The sequence below is a fragment of the Spea bombifrons genome, chromosome 2 (assembly GCF_027358695.1).
Source record: "Spea bombifrons isolate aSpeBom1 chromosome 2, aSpeBom1.2.pri, whole genome shotgun sequence".
Taxonomy (NCBI): Eukaryota; Metazoa; Chordata; class Amphibia; order Anura; family Pelobatidae; genus Spea; species Spea bombifrons.
In genome coordinates, this window is record NC_071088.1 from 26,164,771 (window position 1) to 26,192,301 (window position 27,531).

A 27,531-nucleotide genomic window follows, 5' to 3' on the forward strand; every position below is an offset into this window, starting at 1 on the left:
TGTTACTATAGGAACGGACTTGTTTGACAGCCTGAGGGATTGCGTGGTGGAGTCCGTGGGTTAGTTGGTCAGATCTTATCCCAGCGAGGTCCGTCAGGTAAGTGAATGTTTTCTATGCCAACCATTATTGTATTTAATCTCAGAGCAGATATAACGATAATTAATTGGCGGGATAATATTTCTACAATTATTATGATTATTATAAAAGGAGCTGCCAGGCTAGAGAATTAAGGATCTTTCGTGATCTCTTTTGGCTTTTAGGGCCATTAAGGAATTATAACACCCACAGGGGCTAGCATTAATATTCAGGAGCCGGTGTCAGGCCCTTGTTGCTTATCCAGTCCTGTTTGGATGTATATTATACAAATAAACCCTAAACTTATTACATTTCACAAAAACATCTCAACATATTCTCTTTTACAACAAACAAGTACTCACCCCCAGTATACACAGCACCATCCCCTTTAATTTATTAGCTTGTGTTTTAGGACTGAGCTATAATAAAAGCTTAAACAGGGAAAGGGGATTTATCAAGTGGTGTATATATTATTTTGGAACCATTGATACTTATATGATGTAATGTATATAAAAGAAACACAGTTTATATGTACCTTATTGAGACATTGCATGATCCTAGAAAAAAACAGGGACAAAAGAGAGATTCGGGTCCCAAAAAGGGACTGTCACTCCTGAAGAGGGACACTTAGAAGGTATGAAGCTGCACTTTGTGCTTGGTAATGAGTCTTGCCCTTTCGTTTATTGTTTTTTGATCGTTTGACACAAATGCAACCCTTGGAGTCCAGCTAATCCCATTTAAAAGAGTAATACATTCTCAATCCCTTTGCGAGAAAACCAATCTAGCTCTTGTAAGCTTGCGAGCCGCACTCTCGTTACTTAATTTATCAGTTAGTCTTAGTCTGTCTTTAGTCTTTGAATGTATGGACTGTAAGAAGCGTTGCATCTCTGCAAAGCGTCTTCTCACATTGAATTATGCATTATACAGGGCCAGTTAACCCCTCCTTGCTGGAAAAACCTGCCAGCGTCGGCCCTTCATAATAACTAGTGACGTGATGGAGCTGAATCCAAAACAGACCCCAGAGCCACGGGATACTGTAATAAATATATGGAATTAAGGATGCTATTAAATTATACAGCGCTACGGAACTTGATGGCGCTATATAAAACAATAAATAATAATTATTATTATTAACCAATATCTTTTACTTAAACAAAGTTTGGATTACTGACTACTTATCTCTGCTACACATCGCAGTCCTCAGCCGGATCGTGACATTGGCTCACACTGCCTGTCGCCTGTATATAATATGATGTGATGTATACATATGAAGTTATCTTCTTCACGCCCCGCGCCGGTAGACTACAGTATGTATTTATAAACAATACTTTTTCTTTCCATTTCAGGTAGAAAATGGCCAGACTAGTACAACTTCCACCAAAGTTCCTTCCCAATGAGTGGACTCTTGAGAACAAGACCCGCTATACTAACGCTGAGTCTCAGAGGTCCAGGTCGGAAAGACTCATTGCTGAAAGTCAGAGACTAGTTGATGAGATTGAGAAGAGAACTCAAAAGTCTCAGCAGGATGTCAACAAAAAACTAGGTATCCATTGTTTTGTATATCTGAAGGAATGGTTCAGTCAGTAGCCTTTATCAGTCCAAAAGAGGTCTCTTCTTCTATTGCGAACAATCTGACAAAGAGACCTCAGAGGATCCTGAAAGCTTGTAGGACTGTGCATTATTTTCTATGTTGGCTCAATAAAAGGTATTCATTTTGATTAAAGACTCAGTTTTCCCATGGACTAATATCGCTATATCATTTTACTTTATTTATGTATCTAACAATATAATCCACACTGTAACAACAGAGTTGGTAGCAGCGCACCATGCTTTGTTACAGTGAATGTTAAGCTGGTGTGCTGGCGGGCAGGATAAAACTTAACATATATAGCCTGGGAGAAAGATGAGGATATCATAGAAACATTTAAATACATAAAGAGAATCAACACGATAAGGAGTATATTTAAAAGAAAAAAAAAACGACCACAACAAGAAGACAGTCTTAAGTTAGACTAAAATATCAGAAAGTATTACTTTACTGAGATGGTCATGGATGCGTGGAATAGCCTTGCAACAGAAGTAGTAGAGGTTAATATAGTGAAGGAGTTTAAGCATGCATGGGACAGGCATAAGGCTCTCCTAGATATACAATAAGGCCTGGGACTAATTATTATTATTACTTTTATTTATTATGTACCAACAAATTATGCAGCGCTGTACAATTCAAATGGGACAGTTAACATATACATAAGAAATATACATTATACATCTAGACACATCAGGAGCTGAGAACCCTGTCCCTGAGCTGCCATCTAGCCTTATGGTACTTTATATAAAGTTCCACTAATGAAAGGATTCAGAAAATGAGCAGACTAGATGGGCTGAATGGTTCTTACCTGCCGACACATTCTATAAGCAGAAAATTCCCTAAAGGTTTGTTTGGGTTTATTTATTTTTTTGCCAAGTAAGAATATTGTTTTTTATCTGCTGTAAATAAAGATGTTGGGATGTGAATAACAGTACTAGTGATTTGTTACCGAATTTATTGAAATCAATAACACTTCGTTTTAGGATATTGCAGACTTTCTAAAATATGGTTTTCAGAAGCATCAGCAGTACAGATTTCTATGAATGGTTCAACTGAACACTTTGATTTCTTTTGATCTTCTGAGGACCAATTCCAAAAGACAACATGTACTACTGTATAAATTAGAACACTTACCTTCATGGGTGGGTTCAAATTAGGACCACAGATATGGAATACATGGAATGATTTATATGACATATTGCATTTAATGTCGGCATATTTCACGTAGAGCAAAGATTGGAGGACGTTGAGTTCTGGAAAAAAGAGTTGGATATCAAGCTTGAAGAAACGGTTAATGAGATAGAACAGCTGTTGGCATATAAAATCCGGCTGGAGAAAGCTCTGGAGAGCTGCAAGGAACCGTTGTCCATCGCACAGCAGTGTTTAATGGAAAGGTAAGGATACAGAAGATGAATGATATAGATATATATATATATATACTATATATTATAGTGTGTGTATATATATATATATAATCTTATATATATATATATATATATATATATATATATAATCTTTCTTTAAAAAAATCCCTTTGGGTTGGTAGGTGACCATCATCTTCCCTGGTCAGTGTGTTGGGCTACTGCTGTCTACTACTACAGGGTCTCATAATAAGCATCATGCACCCGCAGCACCCCTCCTCTTGATATATTGGTAAAAAAGCTGTTCATTTTACAGAAAAAATAGCTAAAATTAAAACTAATAGTATGTTGAACTTCCACAGTTGGAGCCATTTTGGAAAATCACACCCACAGCATTACTGTGTGGTCTTCTATCATTTTCATAGGTAGGATGGATCCACACTGAGAAAGTAGTTCTAAATTGGCCTCTGAAACTATCACAGAAAAAAAGTTGAAGTGATTAAAATTATTGTACTGGAAATAGCATCAGTTGCAGGTGGTAAATTTCCTTTTAAGAGGGAGTAAGTAAATTATGTTGCCTTAGGGAAGTTATTGATTAAATTGCTATATATTTAGGGTATGGGTTTGAAATACTCCTAGTATTTAAAGTTAAGCATGAGAGATTGAAATTTCGATGAGCATGTTAAGGGTAGGGTAATAAGAGAGAATATGTCTTCTGGGTTACAGAGAGAAGAGAGTTGGGATAGATCTGGTCCATGATGAAGTGGAACGAGAACTCATTAAGGAGGTGGAGGTCGTTCAAGGAGTGATGGCTCTGCTGGAACGCACATTAGAACAAATGACTGAGCAGATCAGGTGAGTGCTACTACAAGGAAGCTCTCTTTCTAGCAACACATCAAAATATTTATTCCGTGGAATCCCTACATCAGTCTTGATGAGGCTTGATGGGGCATGGCTGGTTTGTCTGTCCTGTAACTGCTGTTCTCGGTAACTGCTGGACAGCATGAGATGTTACTCTGTGGCACAGATCTGTTTTTTTTGTTGTTATCTTGTGGACCACTTACACCCACACCATCAGTGACAGCATGTGTAGCCCACAAGGTATCAAAGACAAGAGATATGTGCTATGAAGGTAAAAGTCTCTCGTTCCCTTCATTTGACACAAGACAGAAAAGGGCCTCCTCTTCCCTAGACAGGTTTGTGTGAAGGTCCTAGGGACAGAGACATTTGGCCTGCACGTACCCTCAGCTATGGCTTAGTTACTTAATCTAAATTTAACAATGTACAAGCATATATACTGCAACAACCAGTAATAAAACATACACACATGTGCACATCCATGCTCACACACACAAGTACACATCCATGCTCACATACACAATTACACATCTATGCTCACATACACAATTACACATCTATGCTCACACACACACACCTGGTGCGACCCCTTGTTCCTGTCTGCCCGTACCGGTTCAAAATTGCTGACAGGTAGTGGCGTAACTACAGGGATCCCAGCGGTACCATCTAGTCTGCCCATTTTTTCCTAATTTAAAGGCTCCTCCACAATGTTAACCTCTACCACTTCTGCTGGGAGGCTCTTCCATTTATTTATCTCGTTCTCAGTGAATTAAATGCTTCACAGAACCCTGGATACTTGTCAATTCCATCAGCTGTTATGGCTAACCTTAGAGACCTGCTTTAATTTCCCTCTGGAAAAATAGGCATAACAAGTAATTACTATCTGAATGGAGAACGGTAAATGGGTATTTCACCAACAACCAAATAAAATACATTGCTGCTTTGTAATTCAAAAAGTATCATATATCCGATTTGAACACTTTTTTGAGGCAGAATGTTTGTAATGTTTCTGTATATAATCCTATAAGAATTCCTATTCAGCTCACATTTTCTTTTTTTTGACATTCATAGGTTGAACCGTTCTGCAAAATATGCACTGGAGAAGGATCTGAAAGACAAATTTGATGCCATAAAAATTGATAGCCACTGCAGTACCCTGACAAACAATACTCCAGAGATTGGCTACGCTAATAATGCTGTCAGGATTCAAGGGAAGTAAGTTGACTCTCAGACATGGAATATAGAATTGAATTAGTGGTTTGGGTATTAATAAATCTCAACTTGAGGATACTCAACTTTCAACTCAGATTGAGCCCCTAAATAGAAGCTGTTGTGTTTAAGTAGAATATTTTAAGGCAAAGCTAAATCAGTAGCCGAAGACGATAGGGGAGAAAGATGAATCCATAGTCAAAAATCAGTAAACTTGTAATAATGGCAATTGAGAGTATTGGAATAACCGTACAAGTAACTACAGTGCGCTTTAAATGATTTAAATCCATAATTGGCAATCTGAAAATTTGGAAAAAAAAAGGAATACGTAGAATGAAAGATTAGGAATACTAGCCACATAGGTGTCCCTGAAGAATGGCACTATGAAAGAGGACTAAATGAGTAAAATCCAAAATGGCCCTGGGGGTATTGGATAAATCCCCACTGGGGAGGTGCCCAACAAAGCTCTCGCTTACCATTGTCACTAGCAAAGGTCTAGGTGGGCGCACGTATCCAGCAGGCTGTGCACGTCATTTATCAGCCACCCTAACGAGCCACCTAAATGATCACCTTAGATATGTTCAGGGGAGCACTGACACCTTCTGGTCTTTGTGGACAGGTACAGCCTTTGCCTCCCAGGTAAGTCACACATATTTACACACACACACTTACACAAAGTGCTAACACACATACTGTGTTAACACACGCCCACACACTCATTCTAACACACACATTTATGTTAACACACACTCCCCCTCACACACCCTTTTACAGTCATGCTAACACTCACACATACACATACACATTCATGCTAACAAACACACACATATACACTCTATACATACATATATATTCCCTGACCCCCCTACATCGATTGCAACTTTTTGTCTGGCTGTTCGCACACTGTGAGTAAAAGAGATATTTCACCTTCCTATATAAATGGCTGTATAATGTACTTTTTCTGATAATACTGTGACCACATACTTTTGAGGGCAAATCCTATTTATATAACAAACACAATCACGCTTCCATAGAAAATTTATTGAGCTGCCTTGAATTTCATTTGAAAGATCGGATTTCAAACAGACTTGGCACCATGTCTATTTCTTCTGGATTACTAGATATGGGCTTTTTTGTCATTGCTATGTTCTAACTAGACACTTACAACTATGGGGTCTATTCACTAAATATAATGTTGGCAGGAGAGCTTGCAGGAGAGTCATAGTTTCAATTCCTTCACATCACTGTTCATTGTAGGACATAATTTTCACATTTCTCCAGGAAGAAGGGCTGAAGTGGCCCTCTTTAATATGCAATTAATTGCAATTGAGGAATAATTGAAGCCTCTGATTTAACTATACATTATATAGGGTTACTCAAGCTCCTGCAGCAGAAGATCATTGGGTTGGACCTTCATCATGTAAAGTGAAATCAAGGCATTGAAACCTTTTCGTGTTGTACATCTATTATTGGCGAAATACCTGCTGGGTATCTCCTATATTTAAATGGGGGTTTGATGAGTTGTTAATTAGTGAAGATCTTAGCCAGAATCTAGAAGTTATTCGAAAAGTCAAAATAAAGATTTAACCAGTCTTTTGCATGTTGCTGTCAGTTCTGTAACACCCGATGATTGGGAAGAATTCACCAACACAAACATCTTAAATGCTGAGAAGCAGCGGAATAATGCATTGGCACTGCGAGCATTGACTGACAGCATCTTATCTGAGACGGCCAGTGACATGCGCAAACAGTGTGACACGGTGAATTTTGCCCTAAAAACCCGTGTGGAAGATACTAAGGATGCCAAAAACAAATTGGAAGTGCATCTGGCTAAGGTACGAACGGGAAATATTACCTACAGCCCACATGAACACCACCGATGCAAATAACATGCAAAAGTCTTTCATTACCTGGATCATCTGGTAATTGGCCCACTCCCATGAAATAAGAATCATTCGGCCCATTTAGTCTGCCCATTGTTCCTGATTTAAGGGCTTTAACGCCTATCAGTCCTTGGCAGGTCCCATGCCTGTTTAAATCCCTTTACTGTTTTAGCCTTCAACACGTGTGCTGGAAGACTGTTTATCTACTACCCTCTTGATAAAGTAGAACTCCCTTACGTTACATCTATGCCTCTGACCCTCTAGTATTAGACTATGGCCTCTTGTGCTAACATTGCTCCTGAGTGTATGCCCCCAAGTGCATTATGTTACATTTATCAACATTAAACTCCAGCTGCCCCAGTCTTGACCATTCTAAGTCCTTTGCCATTTGAGTTGTTTCACCGGGAATGTCTGCTCTGTTGCAGATCTTTGTATCATCTGCAAAAAACTTACCTTAGGGTAGACAGGAGGGGTTTATACTGCTATATCTATTTTTTTTTTCACTTTTATACGACACATTGAGAAGAATATTAACTCTTTTTTCTTCTGTCATTATAGAGACAAGGTTAAAAAAATTTAGTTGCATTGAATTTTTTGACTTTTAGGTAATGGATGAAATCAGTTCTCAAGAAGAGAACATAGAACGTTTAAAGAAAGCCATTGCTGATAAGGAGGGACCCATCAAAGTAGCTCATACACGACTAGAAACAAGAACCTTGCGTCCCAACGTGGAACTTTGCCGCGACCCTGCACAGTACAGGCTCATCAGCGAGGTCCAGGAGATCACAGCCAACGTGGAGAGGTAAAAATTACAACAGTTCAGTTCAGTATAGAAGGGAAAATGTGCATTATCCTTGTTGTTGCAAGTACAATTTATATAGTCAAACTTTGCAATGTTAAGCGCTGAAAAGATTAAGGACACATTTTATTTATTTTAAAGAGACACTTCACCCATCATATGCACTTGTATATAGTCTGTTTTGCAAATACATAGGGGTTCTGCATTTGCCCATTTGGACACTCCCAGCTTAATACCATGCAGGGCATGTGGTGTTCACAGTGGTATATTTATCTTTGGGGCTGCCATAGGACCAACCTAGGGCAATGCCCACAGTCTCCTCCACCTCTATGAAGCCTGTACAGCGTGCACAACGTAAATAGGCTGGTTGGAGAGATCAAAGAGCTCCCTTGTAATCAGCCCATTGTGGGTCGGGACAAGAGGGGCATCTGTCCCCCGATTTTGTAACAGGGGGTCGGGATACGTCACTGGGTTTACAGCCGAACACATGCAATACTTGTGATATACTCACCTTCTGCTGCTTTAAGCACGTTCAAGATGGAAGAGAAAGAAGAGGGGGCAGCTGGCCAACACATGGAAACGAAGGGGATGGGACATGGCTAAATGCAAAGGCAGCGTGATGGTGATACGTTTGCTTGTATCCCTTTTAGGTTACATGAAACTCTGAGGCTTGCGGAGAGTGAGCTAAAAGGTCTGGTGCGTAACCAACTGTCTCTAGAAGAGGAGATCCAGGTTAAAGAGAACACATTATACATTGATGAGGTGATATGTATGCAAATGAGAGAAGCCATATCCATCAACAATTTCTAATGTAGCAGCTTCTCCCGTTCAGATTACTGAAATGTATTTGTTGTGATTCCTGTCTCAAAATAAAGTAATGAAAAAGTAAAGTGAATTGTGTGCTGAGTAAACTGGCTTAATTTTATTCCAATTGTTGGAATATTGATGTGCGACGCAGATAGATACAGTCACCACAGCGTGGACGTAGATGCAAGGGTGTATTACTTTATTACCATTTTCATAATTCGGGCATAATCATAGAAACACATAAGACATAATAATTAGTGCTAATATGTAAAGAAAGCTATACCAAAATAGAATTTGTTGTTGGAATTCCTTGTACACATTAGGTCAGGGGCGTCCAAACTGTGGCCCTCCAGCTGCTGCAGGACTACATCTCCTCAGCCAGCCCCTTAGCTGAGGGCCGCAGGTTGGATGTCCCTGCATTAGGTGCTCTTGCAGAACAACAACTCAATTTATGTTCGACAACATTATGTTTTTATGTTATAGACGACCATGCGCATTCTTTAAATATCACCCTTTATTGTAAGTTTTTAATACCAGATTAAGGGCTTTGGGGAGAAGTGAAGTTTTTTGCTTGGCTTTTTAACACTGCAACATTTTTGAGGACATCTCTTATATTTTACCAAGAGAGTGAACCAAAATGATGCAGTCATACATGTCTTTTTTCATAAAAAAACCTCTGCAAGGCTGCTCAGAAACAATTTAGAACAAGGTAGAACAGTAAAGGTAATGTGTTTGTCGGTCACAACTAATAGGCAGTTTTAATGAGAAGACCTAAAAAATAAAATAAAGTGTTATTTTAAGCATTAAATAAAGAGTTGCTTGATTGCTTCACAAGAAGGTATAGTAATCCTCCTTATACCTTAACTGTAGAAGGTTATCTTCTGTATTAAGATATGCATTCCATTCCTTATAACAATGAAGTGTGACAATGACTTGTACAGTAAATCAGATGTAAGTTTTATAGAATAAAGCAAGCATATAACAAAACCTATTGTATAGAACATTTTTAGAATTTAATATTTGCAGTAGGCAGATTATATACGTTATACACTTCAATCAAGAAAGCACACCTTTCACTTAAAAAAATGACCATGACTTTTGGTAAATGCAGCTTCTTAAGAACAGGGAATAAAGCAAATTGTGAATGAGAAACTTAATATGGCGTTGAAAAGTGTTACTGTGTCACCCAGGCCCAATTGTGACAGATGCACATTAAAAACATTAATATAAAGTAAATAAATAAATAGAACAAAAAATACAAATAAATAATATTAAATAACACTGTGTTAACCGTCTTGCCAGCGAAGATATAATAACGAAAGTCAGCATTTGGACCGTAATAATTATTTGATTTCAACACCCAGAGCTAGTTCTTGTGTTTTGTGAATAGATTTAGACCTGGCAGCAGTATTTCAATGCTAGGATGAAGTGCAATTAGGCCCATACTCCCCAACATTTCCAGACCAAGACCCCTCTCTAGCAAGTGAAGCTGAACACCAGGATGTGGCGGGATATGATGTCCTGCAAGAGCTGTGATTAAGGTCTGTTAGGACTGCATCTCAGAAAACGGGACACTTGGGAGGTAAGTGGGACTTATTAAACCTGAAGAGAAAGTCTGGTAGAAGCTTGCCATGCCTAATCCAGTGCCCATATCTATGGTCATATAATTTCATCAGTCTTTTCTTCCCCATTTTAAAAGATTGACTTTATTTTTGCATCACCTGATTGCATAGTAACGGAACCATTTGGCCCATCTGGTCTGCTTTTTCCTGCTATAAAAACATCAAACCTTGATTAGTCTTTGGTCTTGTCTTAAATTTAGGATAGCCTTAAGCTCATGCTATGAATGCTCACTGTATTAACCCCTATCATTTCTGCTGCAAGGTGATTCCACTTATCTACCACCCTCTCAATGATGTAAAACTCCCTTACATTATATTTAAGTCTCTGACGCTCTTGAGTCCTTATTTTTGTTTGTGAATAGACACAATCATTTAAACGTGCCTGCGCAGAATTAACACTGCTTTTAGTTTCCAGGACTTCAGTAAGAGTTTTTTTCAAATGCTTTGTGTCTTATTAGCAAGTAGCAACCAAAGATAAACTACGCAGCTTTGACCGAAATTGATTGAATCAATCAATTCTTTAATCCACTCAAAATGTGTGGGTAGATACCATTTATCCAATTTAATTGTAAGACACCAAATTTTTACTTGGTCCATCTTCTTGAAGTATATATATATATATATATATATAATTAATTTTATTTTTATTATATATATATATATATAAACCCTTTAAATATTTGAACACTATGAATTACTCTTTCCTTAATCTGCAGTTTCCACCAAAGCACTGGCGATTCCTAATCACACACCACCACTTAATTTCAATGCAGGTTCTATATGGCTGAGCTTTATTATTAGTTGGTTCCATTTTCTGGTGCTTGACTCACACCATGGGGTAGGCGATTACGAAATAATTGATCCTCGGAATTATGATGTCCATGTACTTCAGGAAGATGGCATGAAGTGCCCCATCTTCTTCAGCCGTGTCATATCTTTGTGTGTAAACTCTGACCTGTAACATAAACATACAGAAAACGGAACAGAATGTAACGCAATGCAAATGGATTTACATCTAAATCAAAATGTATATGAATATATTAACCCAAGAGAAAAGTGTTTCATTGAAGTTGACACATTTTATTGTGCCAACAGAGAAAAAAGATATTGGAGTTAAGTGAGCTTTCGGGATCTCAATGTAACTTTATATATTTTTATAATTGCCCCTATAAGAGGTCTCTAAGTCAACTAAATGTAATAATGTATACTTAATACTTAATGTATAGAAATACACCAATGTCTGATTTCCATAATTGCACTAAACAGAATTACCACCCTTTATGGATACTTATTTTGCGGATGGAATACCACAACATTGCATGTGGCAGAGTTTTATTGTACAAATATTAATACTTGAGATACGTTACTCTATATGGGTTTTCCGGTTGCCTTTTTTATTCACAAATCTAATTTTTTGTGTGTTTTTTCGCTGTTGCATTCAGAAAAAAAATAATTGCCACTAAACAGTTTATTAATTTAACACATTTTACTTTTTTGTTTAACAGTTTTTGCTCCTTCTTTGTGAAAACCCCTCATTGATCATTACAGTTACACCATGTGACAGTCGTCACATACTCCCTATTGTTTCCACTTTATAAATGTTATAAATGTTGCCTGATGGGTACATGATATGGTGGGCTCTTATGATCAGGGGAGATCATAAGATCCCTTCAAATGGTTCATAATCCCCACTGCCTGAAAATCAGGACTGTCCCTCGAAAACCAGGACACTTAGGATGTATGCAAATGGAATGTATTGTCTCTTATCTTTGTTAAAGTCTAAACTCATTCTGTAGTAGCTATTACTTATTAAAAATTAAGGTCAATAATTTCTAAAAAGTCCCGGTAAAAAAAAAAAATCTTAACTAATATTCACACAAGTTCCTTCGCTAAAACCAATAAGGTGTAAGGGAAGGAACTTTTGTAAATATTAGTTAAGATTTTTTTTAACAGAGAGAACCCCTTTGAGGATTTGATGTTTTTTAGAAATTATTTTCCTTAATTAATTTTTGAACTAAAATAAATACAAAATTCAGAGTAGATGTCATGTGACTGTGATAATGCTTTCCTGTTAAACTCTAATTAATACGCACAAATAAATATTTCTTCCTGACTATATTTAGCACTTAAACCATTATTCCCACCCCCCATATTTACTGCCCACCTAATCATGATTTATCAGCATCTCACCTTGAATGTCGTCAGACAGCATTTGCCTTCCATTTGCTTCTGCAAAATGATTTCCACAAAGCTGACATCTAGAAAGGCCCATACTTTAAGATAATGAAGCTTCTTACATTCAAGAACCAGTTCAATCAGCACCTCGTCCAGAGATTCATGGATGTCATTATACTCCAGAGTCAGCATCTTAAGAACAGAAAATAAAGTACATTTCTTAATATTATGAGTGTGATTTTATGATTTGAGATTTGGGGGACTCCCACATTGAATATCTTATTGTGGAAATGTAGAACATTTTATTACTAAAATATTTTGCTTCAAGTATATAACATTTTTCACCCCTTAGAAGTGGAGAACCAAAGTAGTAACATGAGACAAGTTTAACTCATCCAAATCATGCACCGTTAAAAACATGGATGATTGGCAGCTGTGGGGAACCAACTAACATCTCATCATAAGACCATAGCAAAGTATTGCACCCAGTTCAAATTGAATAACTGTTAAACTCTAGCAGAATTCTACCCTCAATGACCATTTATCTGTTCTGGACATGGAATACAACAAACGGCATAGAGCAGTGTGTACATACACCAGCCTACCTGTATAGTTTACTACATACATTTGTTATTCTGAAATGCATGGTCCATATTACATTCTCTACCTTAGACCATTGGACCTCCTCTTTGTGAGTGATTTTTCTCTTTACATGTCTTCAAATATTTTCAAGATAAGTTAGAACTAATCTATATCTGACTAGCATACAATAGTACTGTGAATAAAATAACTAAACCGTACCTGTAAAGTGTTTCTGTAATTTGGAAGAAGGTCAGTAAGTGTAGGCTTCACAAACCAGTCTGGGTCATGGAAGTAACAGCTTGTTAGGCTAATGCTTCCCATAGGGATCTCTGGAAGGAGTATAGCAGACAGGCGGCTGAATAACAACACTCTTTCAAAAAAAAAGTTGACCTTCAGATCTTTGGCTTCTTTGGCGAGTTTCTTCCAGGAAATACCCTTCACTACATGCATATGTGGGTCATAAATATGGCACTTAATGTTGAGCGATGTCAAAGAATGGCTACAGTTCTCGTGTAGCATGTCTAGCAACTTATCTGAAACACAGTTGTAATTGAGACTGAGAGTTTTTAGATTTTGGAAGGCAGACATGGTTTGTTGGAAGAAATCACTGTTGTAAGCAGATATATGGTGGCTGAATAGATCTTCAATGCTGAGCACAGATGCATAGGCCACATTTCTCGTGGAGCTCAAAGATTTAAGAATGCTGCAACCATGTTCCAAAGTCATTCTGGCTCCTCTTACGTTGAAGCTTTCCAAGTGTCTCCCTTTTTTTCTCAGAAAATGACTAAGGCTGTGGACGAATGCATTCTTAACTTTGGATTTCCAAACCATCCTTTCCAATTCTAGGTGTGGAATTGAGAGAGATTTAAGGCACTTGTTGGTTCTGGATAAACGTAACAATATTGTCTTCATTGCAATCTGGAACTTTCGGGTTAGGAAAAAACTATAGGAGTTCAGAAATCTGATTTCCAGATGTTCCAAAAGTCTCCCAAATTTCTTGATGTACCATATCGCAGACTGGTATTCTGTGGTATGAGACAAAGATGATCTCCCTCTGAAAATGATTGTCCTGGACTTCCAAAGAACAGCAGAGTACATTATTTTATTCCATTTTTTACACACCAAAGCAGCATTAAATCTGTTGCGATCCCCGAGATACATAAACACCTTCTCTAGACACACATCAGGTAAACTGACCCAACAGCTTTCGGAATCCTGATCCATTGGCCTGTGTTACCTATGCATAGAAAATGTGGGTTACTTTAAACACAACCAAATAAAGGGTCCATGGTCAATATATTGCGTCGATTCTGGAGAGTTCCCAGGTACGACATGGGTGGAAAAATGTAATTTGGTTTTATCCCAGTAAATAGGGAGAAGTGAAAGAAAGGTGGGGGATAGATGGGAATAAAAGATGGAATAATGACGGGAAAAGGAAAAAGGACTTTGCAGTAATTTATACTCTTACCTTTGCAGCTCTTCACATCCAGTGACCTTCTCATCTGTTGATTTAAGTGTAAGAGGGTGACTCCACAGTCAAGGTAGCTGCTTTTGTGATGTCACCAGATTCTTACAATGTCAGTTTTATGATCCCCTGTTTCAATTGAACCAGTACTGAACCTACACTGAATAGTTAGTTAGGAGACACCAAGCTTGCCACTTTGGTTATTGATGTGCTGGCATTTGTAGGAAACTTCCCATTATATTTTTATTATTAAAATTGCTTAATAAAACAGGGATATCTAAAGGTTGAATTTAGTACCTCTGAATAAGAGTTGCAGACACTATATACACAATGTAAAAAGGTAAGCTTGACACAGGTATAAAGCTAATAATGCATCAACAAACATGACATCTACATGGTTATCGGTATCACAGTGGTAAGCTCGGTGGGACATCCAGGAGACATTCAAGAGAACTTTGTCAATGGATACCTAACAGTTGTGCTATGGGCCAGGGGCGTAGATGTGCGTCACGGGTACTTACCCTAGTCACTCAGCTGTTTTACTGGGTTTATGTGTTTTCTTTTGTGAACCTGCATGATGTGATATCAAGCTTTGTACTTTTCCCTACCCAAAACTTAATAAAAAAAAATTGATCAGTGTATTTCTTAGTGTTGTCATGCTGCATTAGTTCCAGAAAAGACATAATCTGTAGAACGTAGTGATACTTTTTTAGTGGTTGGGCATATAATAAAACATAACCTTATAGAATAAGGTGGAGGGTTTGTAAGATCTCGGAAGGCCCCCCCCCCGCCACCCCCCCGTTTGCAGCTATAACAGCTCCCACTCTTCTGGTAAGACTTTTCACAAGATTTTGGAGTGTTTCTGTGGGAATTTTTGGCCATTCATCCAGTAAAGCATTTCTGAGGTCAGGCACTGATGTTGGACGAGAAGGTCTGGCTCGCAATCTCCATTCCAGTTCATCCCAAAGGTGTTCGAGGGGGTTGTGGTCAGGGCTCTGTGCGGCCGGTCAAGTTCTTCCACGCCAAACTCATCCAACCATGTTTTTATGGGCCTTGCTTTGTGCGCTGGGGCACAGTCATGGTGGAATTGAAAAGGTTCTTCCTCAAACTGTTCCAACAAAGTTGTCAGCATAGCATTGCCCAAAATGTCTTGGTACATCCCCTTCAGCATACCAAGACAATTTAGACAATGCTATGCTTCTAATTTATCCGGAATATCTACTCATTTTAACAACCTAACAGTATGACAGATCGCACTGTTTTTAGGGCACACCAGCTGTTTGAGACTCTTGCCCTTGGTTACTGTTTGCTCCCATTAGTGCCCTCTGTACCCTTCTGTTTAAAGGGTATTTTAAAAGCAACTCTGCTTTTGCTTTAAACATTATTAAATCGAAAAAGAAAAAAATCATTCTCTCTCACCAGCCAAATAGTTTTATTTAATATAACAGTTTAACAATATATAATTTAATGATGAATCAATGTGTTATAATTGCAAACATTATGTCAATTTGTGAAGATGTAATGTTGTTGTGGTATATATATATATATATATATATATATATATATATATATATATATATATATATATATATATATATATATATATACACCTTAATCTGGCTAGTCTATCATAAATATAATTTAGCTCCTTATTTCCCATTACACCGCAATCTCTAGCAAAAAGAGAGATGTAGTTTCTTCAAATAGAAACAGATACCAGCTATTATCTCTATAGTTCCGCTGGAAATGTAAAATAGTACTCTAAGTAAACTGTGAAAAGTTGATGCTACAGGACGACGGTAGAGGTTCACCGTTATCCCGCCGCGCGTTCTGATTGGCTGTAACACCGCAACGGGCTCTTAGAAACCACGGTAGCCGAACGCACGATCGAAGATGCGTGTCATTTCCGAAGACAGATTGTCGACGGATGTGACGCAGCCTGCTCACGGCTCCCGCAAAAGAGAGTTAAAACCAGAACGGGTTCCAGTGTACATTTAAAAGAGAGGAACAGGCGGGCTTTTTTTGCCCGTTGCCAGGATACACGGGATGTGACGCATCTTGCGTGCGCGGGGCAGGCTGGGTATTTAAGGCCTTGCCGGGCGCGCTGCCGGTCATGTGTCCGTCGGAAGGGCACAGGGGAGGGCTTGGTTACTGGCTTTTGCTGTTGTTCTGGGACCCTTCTCGGCGGAAGCTGCAGCCGGTGGCCAAGCTTCTGGCTGTGTCGTTCTTGCTGTGTGTCTTTGCGTACTGTTTCCCGCTGCTCAGCGCGTGCGGACTGTGTCTGTTTGGGTGTTGGGTATATAAGAGCTCTGGGAGGCAGATATGGAGGCTAGCTAAGTGGAGGCAGCTCTTAGGCATAACTGAAGTTCCCGCTAAACGGTTAAAGCACATTCAGCCCAGAAGGCAGAGAGAGACCGCCGCATTTAAGTGGAGCCCGGCAGACCTCCTCCTACTCATGGGGAGTTATATGGGAAAGCAAGAGCCCCCGCCAAGGGCGCTGGGCAGAGGGGGCAAGGAGATCAAGGCGATGCTGACAAGGCCTAATCCAGATGTGGTTACCCCAGCCAGACGCCTCTCCTTCAGGTAATCGGCAGCACGTTTAAAAGCTGATGCTCCTAATCGTCCTGTATTGTGTAACCACCTTAACTGGCAGCTGCATGGTGCCGAGACCCTGGGATCTCATGTACTCTTTAAAATGTTTCAATTTAATGTATGCCAAAAACCATACAACTCGTGGTTAATGCCATGATTCTCATGGTTCTGCGTATGGTCAGGCTTATAGGCGATGCATGTTGCGTTTCCATATGTGATGCCACCGATTTCCTATCCATGCCGGGGTACATCGAGTACACGATATGTCTGCATAGTGATGAATGAGATATTGGAGCACGATAGAGTTTCATTTTGAAAATGTCTAACTCACGCTTATAGGGACAGCTTAGCCTTAGACAGCCCTTCTAAAGGACAATATGTATTCCAAAAGCTTGGCATCTCTTCTCTCAAACTCCCTGCTTCTCAAGGGAAGAAAAAGGTCTGTGCTCTGTGACCCAGGGGCTGGATGCAGACCCCCCAGATCAGGTAAGTGGCACTCAAGATTCTGTAAGCTTTGCTATGATATGGTTCTGGTACACTGAGCCAGATTATGATATACGTTTAATAAATCAGACCGTTATCATAGCAAAGATTATATAATTTGAGTGCCACGTAACTGTAGCTTATTTATTTATAAAGAAAAAACAAATCTCATACATGGGGTGCTTCTGTAGAATCCCCCACCTCTTTTCAATGGGCCCCACACACTTAAAAAATGATTCTGCTTGTCCCCAGTCTCAGAGAGGACCCCCCCCCCCAAATCAGCTTAAGCAGGCTAGCGGTGAATATGTGTGAATTAGATCAAATGCATATTCTCATATATCGCTGTTTGAATTTGCGAGGGAAAAGGGACAAAAGCCATCCGTGCTTTTAACTTTACTGATGGTAAATGCTAGCAGTTTGTTTTCTATTTATAACCTAATATTTGCATATTGAATGTTAAATGTTAGTGGTAGTATGTAAAAATGACTAATGGGCTGTAATGCCGGAATCATTTCTTATTGTAGGGATTACCAATGGATGTGTATGTAAAATTCCGTCTGTATTCTAGGGAGACGCCTGTTGTGACTAACCGTGCCTATATGAGCCCACGGCGGCGTTACCCTATTCACCAGCCGCAGTACAATATGGCAGGGTCGCTACCCATGGTATGCTTGGATGGCTATCAGCGGAAGACCCTGTTGTCCCCAAGAAATCATGGCTTTCGCAGCCCTGTCACAGTAAAAATAGCCCGTCCGGATGCCAGCACTGCCCACTCTCCTGTGTAAGTAATGTCCTGTTTGCAGTCATTGCTTGCTGTAGCTGAATTATGTGGAAAACATAATATGGAACCCCTCTTCTATTTTCTCAGCCTCAATTTACTTTCTCCAAGCCCAGCGTCGCCTTCTACTCAGTGTCCTCCAGATCCCTGTGCGAAGGAGACCGTGTTGAATGCCATAAGAGAAAGCAAGAAGAGGCTAAACAAAGATGACGACAACACTGTGTTTGGTGGCATAGTGAACAAGAGGAGGTTAGAATTTAACTGTGGAGCAATTACAGTTCGTGCGTATGTGCGTTTGCATGCTGGCATTACCACTGATTGCCATCAAAACATCTTACACCAGACAGGCTTTCCTATAAACTGTTGTATGCAGAAGTTAAAGTGAAATGAGAAACTTTTTTTTTCTTTTTTTTTTTCTTCATGTAGTAAAGTCTAATAAGTATGTGTTGAAATTGGTTAGTTTCAATTCTAGCACTACTGTGCTGTAATCGAGACCTAAAACAGTCCAGTGTGACTTTATAGCGGTTCACGTTGCGGACTCCCAGAGTTCTACTGAGTCACTACTAAGTGAATCACTGTTTAGAACAACTCGATAGTGAATCCTGAGTTTGTCTGCATAAAGCATCTCGTGTGATCCTGTACAGATTTGGGTAAGCGTCCCACCTGCTTTAAGACCCTGTCAAATCACACCTAGTTTATATTTTAGTTGCTCTCTGTATAGCGATAAATGAGCACATCAGATCTGTTTGTATCAGACTATTGAAATCTAGTTAATTATTGCTTAATGTAGCAGTCAAGTGAGGCTTTAATGGCTTTAAATACGTGTTTTGTCTGATGTGGTAGATGGGATATTCATTGGCGCAAAGACTGGGTTCAGTGAATATCTTTAAAAGGCTTTACTGAAATTACTGAATTTCTTCTACAGGAGACACGGCAGCAGAGGGAGTGGTGCTGGATTTGAGCCGCTAGTGACCAATGGACTCCAATCATATCCACTTTCAAAGTAATGCTTCTACTTGGTGCTTTAAACCTCTGCTAGTTAAAGTTGTATAGACACAAAAAATATTGTGAATACCTTGTCCAGGTTCTAAGGGTTTGTCCCTGGCTAATATGATGAAACTGAATTTTGGCAGGCCAGACAGTATGAAGAGAGGGCAAAACATGCAGGCTGTGGATGAGACCGCGAGTAAACGTTCCCGCACATCCTCCAACAGTTCTTTGAGCAACGCCACTATGAGCGGCGTTCCAATGTCTGCCCATAACGCTATTTCCAGCTCCTACAGCTCCACCAAAGACCTTCTGCAGGTACCTTATCAAGTGCAGCTTTTACAGTTATTGTTGGTGATGGCTTTGGCGAGGTTCTTTTATTCTCAAACGTTGAATAATTTCAAGAATTGACACTGATTTATTTGGATGCAATTTAATAGAACGTTAAATATGAATTACCTGTTCCTAATGTTCTGCATGAAAGGGATAGCTTAGTGTCTGACACCCTACCATAGAATAATTCATATTTAAGTACTCGGAGTGCTTTAATATGCCAAAACAGGAAAAACTTCATAGTTGTCTGCATTCAAATATTCACATCTGATTTTTCTGTGGGAGGACTGACCTTTGGTTTGTTGGATAAAATAATTTGCTTATTGGCTTTTAGCAAATCCTTAGAACCTTTTTTTGTATCTCTATTTCAGAAAAGAAAAAGATCAATGCTGAATAACTCTATAGTTTCAAGCACAGCTTCTTCCAGATGCCAGACGCCAGAGTGGCCTGTTAAGAAAGCAAAGTATGTAAATGGCTTCCACTGGGGTGTATTTTATTCTGGCCCTTGTAGTTGATTCTCTGACACAAAGCTGCTGTTCATTGAGTCACGCTCTTGAATACTTGATGGTTTTAGTGATGGCGATATTGCCTGAGTTCTATGCTAAACAAACATTTGGTCTGTCAAACCATTTTAACCCATTAACATGACAGCCAGAACTATTGTCCTGTTGCACACAACTAAAGGATTCAACCCTGCACAAGACAAACCCACACAATTATAGGATTTAACTGGTGATGTTGACTTAAAAATTATAGCCGAAGAGAAGTTAACCCAATATTCTGTTTGCTGGGTGTATGGCTTCGGTTACATATGGGTGATATATATTGTGCTAGATTTTGTTGTCTAATTATTCAATAGCTGTAGGCTTTCAAATTTGTCTTATCTTTCAGGGGGGACATGCATGAAGATACAAGTCAGTCCACTCCTGTGAAGTCTGATAGTAGCAATAACTCATCTGGACAAGGTAAAGCAGTGTTTTATGGTCAAGTTAGTTGTGCTTTTACCTGATCTATGGACCACAGACCAATGCTGTACCGTATATCCACCGTATGACAAGTATGCAATAAACAGAATACAGAAAATATCCCCAAAGTCTTGCGTAAGCCAGCATTATGTACAGGCGAATGTTTTAATGTAATTATAAGATACTTAAAACCTAGGCATTGTCCTTTTTCTATAAGAAGCTACACATAAGGTATTGCATTATAACCTCATTTTTAATCTTAATGTTAGATTTAAATGGAGTTTGTTGTAAATTTAGATGTGGAAATGCTAATGAGCTGTGTGATATTACACTGAAAGTATATGCATGCCCCTGCTGATTGTATTTAGGTGTTTTAGCCACATCTATTTTTAGCAGGTGTATAAACTAAAGCCCCATAGGCCTGCCATCTCCATAGACAAATATTGACAGGGTAAAGAGATCAGTCACTAAGCATGGCACGGTCATAGGTTGCCACCTTTGTCACAATTCAGTATCCATAATTTCTGTCCTAGTCCATTAAGTGCTATTATTGAGATGTGGAAGCATCTAGGAGGAATCCAGAAAGCAGTAGACCACACTTAGAGGCGTGTGCACAAAAATCACCTGTCCCCTGTAGTGTAGCTCACTACAGTGAGTTATTGCTTCTGGAAGGAACGGCACAAGAACTGTCAGGAAGTTCATGAACTGGGTTCCTGTGGCTGAGCAGCTTCATACAAACTGAAGATCATCATGCGTGATGCTGCACATTGGATGGAGGGATGTAAAGCGCACAGCCACTGGAGTAGCGGAAATGTAATCTTTGCGGTGATGAATCACACTTCACTATCTGGGTTGGCCGATGCCAGGAGATCTGGCATGATGGTCAAATAGTGTAAATATGAATAATAAAAATATTCTAATCTTCTCTCAGTTTCTGACACGCCCATCTCCAAATGGTCCTCTGCTATAAATACAACTTCTGAGAGTGGTGGTGTGACTGGCGGCAGGAAATGCAAACTGTTACCTGTCAGTTCAGGGCGAGGCGATCAGTATCAGTTGGTAAGTTTTATATATAATTACTGCTGTAGGGGCTGCCTTCTGCAGAAAAGTCAATCAAGTGTTTGTAATCTGTCTTCAGCTGCCGCCACCTCTTGTAAGATACAACATAAATTCAAAGGAGTTTGATTCTGAGCGACAGACTGCTATTCAGAAGTTGAACAAGGCAGTTGAAGATGAAATGGGTGAGCAAGCATGTTCTAAACTTTACATATAAAATGTGCTTACCTTTTATGTGAAGATCTGCCCATGATGTGTGTGTTTACAGATGGGCCTCCTAGCAGTACGATGCCGGCATCTACAGCTTCCTCTGTATCCTTCACACAACCGACCACACAGATCACTCCCGGATTGCAGAGTATCACTGCCAGCAGCAACTCTCTGCTACAGATGCCTAAGATGCAAAGCCAGAGTCCTCCAGGTAAGATATCGGACCATCCCCACACATGTATTGTACTTCCAGGTCTGCAGGCTGGTATTGACTTTTTTTTCCCCCCTTCTTTTATAGCACCTGCAGCAACTGTTACTCTGGAACAGAGTACAAACAAAGCAACTGCCGCTGTTCCAAATGTTACTCTAACTTTTGGTGTCAATGCAAGCTCTGCTGCATCTCAGTTCTCTTTATCCAATGCTACACCAAGTATTTCTGCTCCTCTAATGTCTACATCCTGTAGCACCACCTTTCCTCAGCCACTGGGGTTAACTCAATCCAAACCCCAATCTCCAAAAAGTGGTCTTCTCCTCCAAATGCTTACAAAGCCAGAGGAAAAGAGCTCCCAGCCTGCTTTTAAACCTATCTTTGGTGCACCACCGACTGTTTCATCCTCTACTGTTCCGCCAGCCACTTCAAGTTCTGAAACTGCTCCGACCTTTAAACCAGTGTTTGGGGAGAGCCTTAACCAGCCTGCTGCTACTTCAGCAGCCATGTTTAAGCCCATATTTGGGGATTCAAGTAGCAAGCCACCCGCCTCGTCTTCTTTTACTTTACAGACGGTATCCAGTAATGCTACCCCAAGCTTTCCCAATCTCAGCAGCACGGGAGCTGCCACAGGGCTTGCAACAGGTAACTCATCAAAATCAATTGCTGCCCTGCCTGTGTCAACAAGCAATACAGTTGTCTCCAATCCAGTTCCCTCATTCCCGTTTGGTGGACCATCTCAGAGCCTTCCTACAGCCACATCCAGCACGTCTTCAGTTTTTGGAGGCAGTATGGTCAATGCCCCCCAAACATCTGCTGCTCAGTTTGTGCAGACTCCTAATTCACAGGCCAGCACTGGCTTCACCATGTTTGGCAGTTCATCAAGCACATCAACCCAACCCAAGTCATCCAACATGTTTGGATCTGCCACCTCTGCTTTCACTGCCACATTTGGTTCAAAAACCAACTCTTTCCCTAGTAACAACGGCACTGCTGCCTTTAATAGTAGTACTGGTGGTGAATTACAGGCAAACAAATCTACAGCCAACCCCACCTTTGGAGGATCAGGTGTTCAATCTGCTTTTGGATCCAGCAGTAGTCAAACCACTTTTGGTAGTACCTCACAGCCAGCGTTTGGGACAACAAATACCACTTTGACTTTTGGAAATGCTACCCCTGCTTCTACAAAAGCTGCTACATTCAGCAATATGAATAGTACACAAACAAGCAGTAGCACACCAAATACTAATGCGTTTGTGAGTAGTAATCCTACCCCATTTGGGTTTGGGAGCACAACAAACAGTGCAGGATCTTTTGGTGGTGGAGGTCAGAGCAGCACGACTGGTAACAATGGCTTCAACTTTGGTGCAGCATCAACAGCGCCTTCTGCATCAGTTTTTGGAAACACTGCTACAAACCAGAATAACATTGCCTCGCCAAACACCACCTTTGCGTTTGGGACCCCTGGTGCAACAGAGCAAAAGATGCCATTTGGTAAGTATTCTATTTCTGTGTTTGAACAAAGATTTCATGTATGGTCCTTTAAAACATCCCAGTGCCTAAACCAAAGCGTGCTCCCCAAATAGTACTTACAATTAAAGTAACTCCCATCCCAACTTGTATGCCCAGGGAGCTCGTATTTCATACTTTGTACTTGGTATGAAAATAACTGAACTTGCACAAATGATATGTGGTATCTGCTTAATGTTGGCCTAGTGCACAAGACTCTGTCCATAGACAGAGGGTGAAACACCCTCTTAATCCACTGAGGACCCCTGGGACAAAGGATTGAATGTTGTAAAAAAAATTTATTTATTTAATTTATTCATTCATTCATTCATTCCTCCCTTCCCATAAAATCTTCCAGGAACATCTACTCCAGCATTTGGCCAGGCTGCTTCTACACCACTTGTACCTTTTGGGTCTCCGGCTCCAGGCTTTCAAAATGCTAATCCCTCATTCAGTAAGTTGACCTGGTTAATGAGTAATTTATTGTAGTCATATAATCAGAGTGCTGTATGAAAATAGTCAAACAATGGCATAATCTTCATTTCAATCTCTTCACTGAATCATGTCTTTCTCTTTAAGGTCCAGCAACTCCCTCCTTCTCGATTGGTTCTGGATCAAAGCCTTCAGCAGTTCGTCAGCGACTTATGGCACGGCGTCAACATACACGCAAGAAGTAACAGTGTTACGGTGCTCCTTATATTGTTTACGCCTCCCATTGTTCAGTCGATAGACATTCTCGCCATTCTGCAGCATCTTCATTGCAGCCAGCGTGATCTGTTAGATTAGCGTGCAATGCTCCAAGCAGCACATTGAATGCTGAAGATTTATTGGATTTTAGACTGCGTTTGGGGGTGTCTAGTTCCACATGGCAGCGTTGGCTTCAGAAAACCTGGAACCCTATATATTGCCAGACTTTTATCTGAGAATCCTCGTCTCTGAATGTTTTGTATTTGGCAATGTGCACTTTCAGATCAGAGAATGTGTTCATATGGCTAGGAGTCAAAAGGTCTCAAGCAAGAACTTTAATGCATACAGCAGGTAAATTACTCATTAGGCATTTATTTAATGGAAGGCAAGTTGCTGTGACATGTGTTTGTCTCAACACTAGCTATGCCTTCTGGGAGGCACTTCGTCTCACCTGCAGCTCCCTGTTTGGACAAGCAGCCCATCAGTATTACGGCAGTTTAGCAGGCAGCTTTGCTTGCCAATGCTGGAGGAGGCCTCCCCATGTTTTGCAATGAGCCACTTGCTGAAGTCATGTGTTCTGCCTGCTTGAGGTACTCGTACTGGATAGACTGCCTTTTGCACAATGGTATTGTACTTGTTTAACACACGTGTGCAACCTATTAAAACTTAATGTCTTCAGAGCTCTAGGCATTGCCTGTCTGCAAAAGTATACGTTCCCAAATTCACTTTATTGGTATCCATAAAGTGGATTGTGTCTTTACAAAAAGTGACTTGGGCACGAGGAGCTAGCAGTCCAATCTCTACTATAAGAAGCCACTGTGCAAACTTGTAATGTAAACTGATCTTAATTTATCAATAGGTGGTGGGGTGACCAATGAGCACCCCGAGGTCTAGAACTGCTACCTTTGCTAAAAGCAGATTCTTTAATGTGAGTAATGCAAACATGAAAGCAAAAGTATCGATGCAGGAAGGCCTGTCTTGATGTATAAAATGTATTTGTAAGCTACCTCTAATGAGAGACTGGTATGCATGGTAGAGTACATCAGGCTGTAGTAAGTAATAAATATTAATGTATATGTGTGGAAACCTGAGTGATGACCATTAGGCTAATGCTGTATATGTAGGCCAGCCTTTCACATTTTCATTGCAGTACAGACACAACTTACAACAGAGTTCTTCTTCATTAGTAAGTAGGGTGAGGACTTTTTTGTGCCACAAAATGCTCTTGGATTACCAAACTTGAATATGGCTAAGAGGAGAGGCTTGTTTTGATGGCCGTTGGTCCTATTTATTGTTCTCTTGCTCGTCTCAAATTATATTTTTTATGATTTTTGAAGAGGTCTAGATGGAGGATAGAAGTATCTGAGCTAAACTCATCTGTACGTCAACACGGCAGTCTGCAGCAATCAGATGGTTAGAATGGGTTTATGTATGTTTGAGTGTGTAGTGGATAACAGTTGACTGGCTGAACTTGGTTTGGGATGTGTTTTCTAAACTTTTTATATATTGTCTTCTGTCTTTAAAATTTGATTTTAAATAAAAAAAAAAAAATCAAGAAACTGCTAAGTGTTGTGTTTTCAAACTACTTTTCACTTTGATTCAGAATAGAGATAATTAACTTGCTACCAGGGGCGTAACTAGAAACCTCAGGGCCCCGGTGCGAGAATCTGTTAAGGGCCTACCCCCCCTTCTCACAATCTACCCTCCCCCTTCTCACGATCTATCCACTCCCTCCCTACCCCCCTTTTGTAGGTCACTTACCTGTGGTGGGGGCATGAGGCCTCTGTCTCACTGTGCACGGCTTCACTGAGCGCCAGCACCCGAGACAGACTCCTCACACTCCCCACACTGCAGTGTGGGCAGCGCTGAGGCCGGCGGGGAGCAGAGGAGTCCTGGAATTCTGTCAGGGGGGCCCAAGAGGTGCCAAGCGGTCGTTTTCAGCAACCGCTCGGCACCCCCTGGGCCCCCCTGACTGGCAGAACGCCAGGGCCCAGTCGCAGTCGCGACCCCGGTAGCTCTGCCATTGCTTGCTACTGGGTAAGCTGTTCCTGACCAGGCAGGTGCCAAAGAAGAAAGGCATGGTAACCCCTGAGGGTATGTGTGTGTTTGGGTGGGGGGCACTGGTGCATTCCTGGGGATACTCCCTACCTGCCCAGTCCCCTCTTATGCCTAAGTAACCCTGTGCTCTTGGGGGGGTGAGAACCCCATCTGGCCAGAACTAGACGGCTATGAGGGGGGCTCTACAATCCAGGAAGTGCTCGATGTGCCGGACTGCGATGATGCCCGCCAACAATTGGAACTGTCGCTACGGATGTGCGTTGTCTTGCCGTGTCGCTCTTTTGGGGTTACATTAAGCTTGTGGTGGTTGTGGAGAGGGAGCCCAAGTTTTATTACAGATCTTTAGGACTGGGGTTTACCCAGCCGTGGCTATGGAACCCTGATCCGGCTACTTCTCGTACTATTCCCGGGGAAGTTTACAACACTGTCGCTCAGGGTCATGTCTCTTTCTGGACCAAAATATCCTCGGACCCTGAGCCCTCCATTGGTACCCTGGGACTGAAGCCGATTCCTCTGGATCACCCAGAAATGGTGACTGTCAGGTGGGCATTAATGGCCACCCTGACAGCCACCACATAACTGTATGGAGGTGCTGGGCTATCTGGTAATCCTATCATGTCTAAATATGTATAGATATGTATTCTGTCTTCCATAAACTGAGTTCTATTTGTACCCTACATTAAGTCTCTGGGAATACAAAGGGTTAATTCCTTGAGCAATTGAGCTTTCAGTGGTAAGGAAGATCTTTACAGGGGAGTAACTCAGTCTGAGTACAGGTCTCCGTCTCAATTACTATGCCGGAATAAGTTTAGAAGAACCTCCTGGAGGTCTCTGTTGAAAGCGTATTGCAAAGTCTATGAGCTGAAACACTTCTCTCCTCTACGTGAACTTTTATTACCGTTGAACTTTTCTAACTGGACCGCGCGTTCTATCTACTCGGGGTGAGTGTGACTCGGTACTGTAGCATCTTAAACAGCAAAAAATGGATGATACGCCATAAATGGTGATTGAGCTGGACCCGCTATGAAGTATTCTGGTGCTTTGCAGCGGTTTCCATAAACATTCATAGTTGGCTATTTCTGCCTAATGTGCAACGCTGCAAAAATAAACAGCATCTTGTAAACTGCCACACAACTTCGTCCCATACAACGGATAACTATTGTGCCCCCTCAGTGTATGTTGTTTACTATAGTAGTCTTCTAGTTCAACTGGGTTCAATATGGGTTTTTGGTTATTCTCC

The 27,531-nt window shown here is 40.5% G+C and overlaps 3 protein-coding genes across 3 annotated transcripts; 2 read left to right on the top strand and 1 right to left on the bottom strand.

The window, feature by feature from the left end:
* Window positions 1-8,669, top strand: TEKT1 (tektin 1). Its single transcript, XM_053455524.1, has 8 exons — window positions 1-97; window positions 1,423-1,619; window positions 2,893-3,058; window positions 3,752-3,880; window positions 4,955-5,098; window positions 6,705-6,927; window positions 7,581-7,777; window positions 8,425-8,669. Exons 2-8 carry the CDS (start codon window positions 1,430-1,432, stop codon window positions 8,582-8,584), a joined length of 1,209 nt encoding a protein of 402 aa, XP_053311499.1. The 5' UTR covers window positions 1-97; window positions 1,423-1,429; the 3' UTR covers window positions 8,585-8,669.
* A 2,302-nt stretch (window positions 8,670-10,971) lies between these two features.
* Window positions 10,972-14,184, bottom strand: FBXO39 (F-box protein 39). The gene is made up of 3 exons (XM_053457517.1): window positions 13,180-14,184; window positions 12,394-12,570; window positions 10,972-11,158 (listed from the first exon to the last, which is right to left on the bottom strand). The coding sequence occupies exons 1-3, from the start codon at window positions 14,182-14,184 to the stop codon at window positions 11,030-11,032; spliced, it is 1,311 nt and encodes a 436-aa protein (XP_053313492.1). The 3' UTR covers window positions 10,972-11,029.
* A 2,329-nt stretch (window positions 14,185-16,513) lies between these two features.
* On the top strand, window positions 16,514-24,389 carry POM121 (POM121 transmembrane nucleoporin). The gene is made up of 13 exons (XM_053457377.1): window positions 16,514-17,008; window positions 18,069-18,281; window positions 18,369-18,527; window positions 19,204-19,281; window positions 19,412-19,583; window positions 19,970-20,061; window positions 20,490-20,563; window positions 21,495-21,622; window positions 21,702-21,804; window positions 21,888-22,040; window positions 22,128-23,531; window positions 23,905-24,000; window positions 24,126-24,389. The coding sequence occupies exons 1-13, from the start codon at window positions 16,539-16,541 to the stop codon at window positions 24,221-24,223; spliced, it is 3,240 nt and encodes a 1,079-aa protein (XP_053313352.1). The 5' UTR covers window positions 16,514-16,538; the 3' UTR covers window positions 24,224-24,389.
* The last annotated feature ends 3,142 nt before the right edge of the window (window positions 24,390-27,531 follow it).

Bases quoted from the DNA above. Each gene is read 5' to 3' on its own strand.
- TEKT1 (XM_053455524.1), top strand. From the start codon at position 1,430: ATGGCCAGACTAGTACAACTTCCACCAAAGTTCCTTCCCAATGAGTGG. The intron at 1,620-2,892 runs GTATCCATTGTT...TATTTCACGTAG, and splicing joins GGATGTCAACAAAAAACTAG to AGCAAAGATTGGAGGACGTT. The intron at 7,778-8,424 runs GTAAAAATTACA...TATCCCTTTTAG, and splicing joins ATCACAGCCAACGTGGAGAG to GTTACATGAAACTCTGAGGC.
- FBXO39 (XM_053457517.1), bottom strand. From the start codon at position 14,184: ATGGATCAGGATTCCGAAAGCTGTTGGGTCAGTTTACCTGATGTGTGT. The intron at 12,571-13,179 runs GTACGGTTTAGT...TCTGTTCTTAAG, and splicing joins ATTACAGAAACACTTTACAG to ATGCTGACTCTGGAGTATAA. The intron at 11,159-12,393 runs GTGAGATGCTGA...TTTATGTTACAG, and splicing joins GCTGTCTGACGACATTCAAG to GTCAGAGTTTACACACAAAG.
- POM121 (XM_053457377.1), top strand. From the start codon at position 16,539: ATGTGTCCGTCGGAAGGGCACAGGGGAGGGCTTGGTTACTGGCTTTTG. The intron at 20,564-21,494 runs GTAAAGCAGTGT...ATCTTCTCTCAG, and splicing joins CAATAACTCATCTGGACAAG to TTTCTGACACGCCCATCTCC. The intron at 23,532-23,904 runs GTAAGTATTCTA...AAAATCTTCCAG, and splicing joins AGAGCAAAAGATGCCATTTG to GAACATCTACTCCAGCATTT.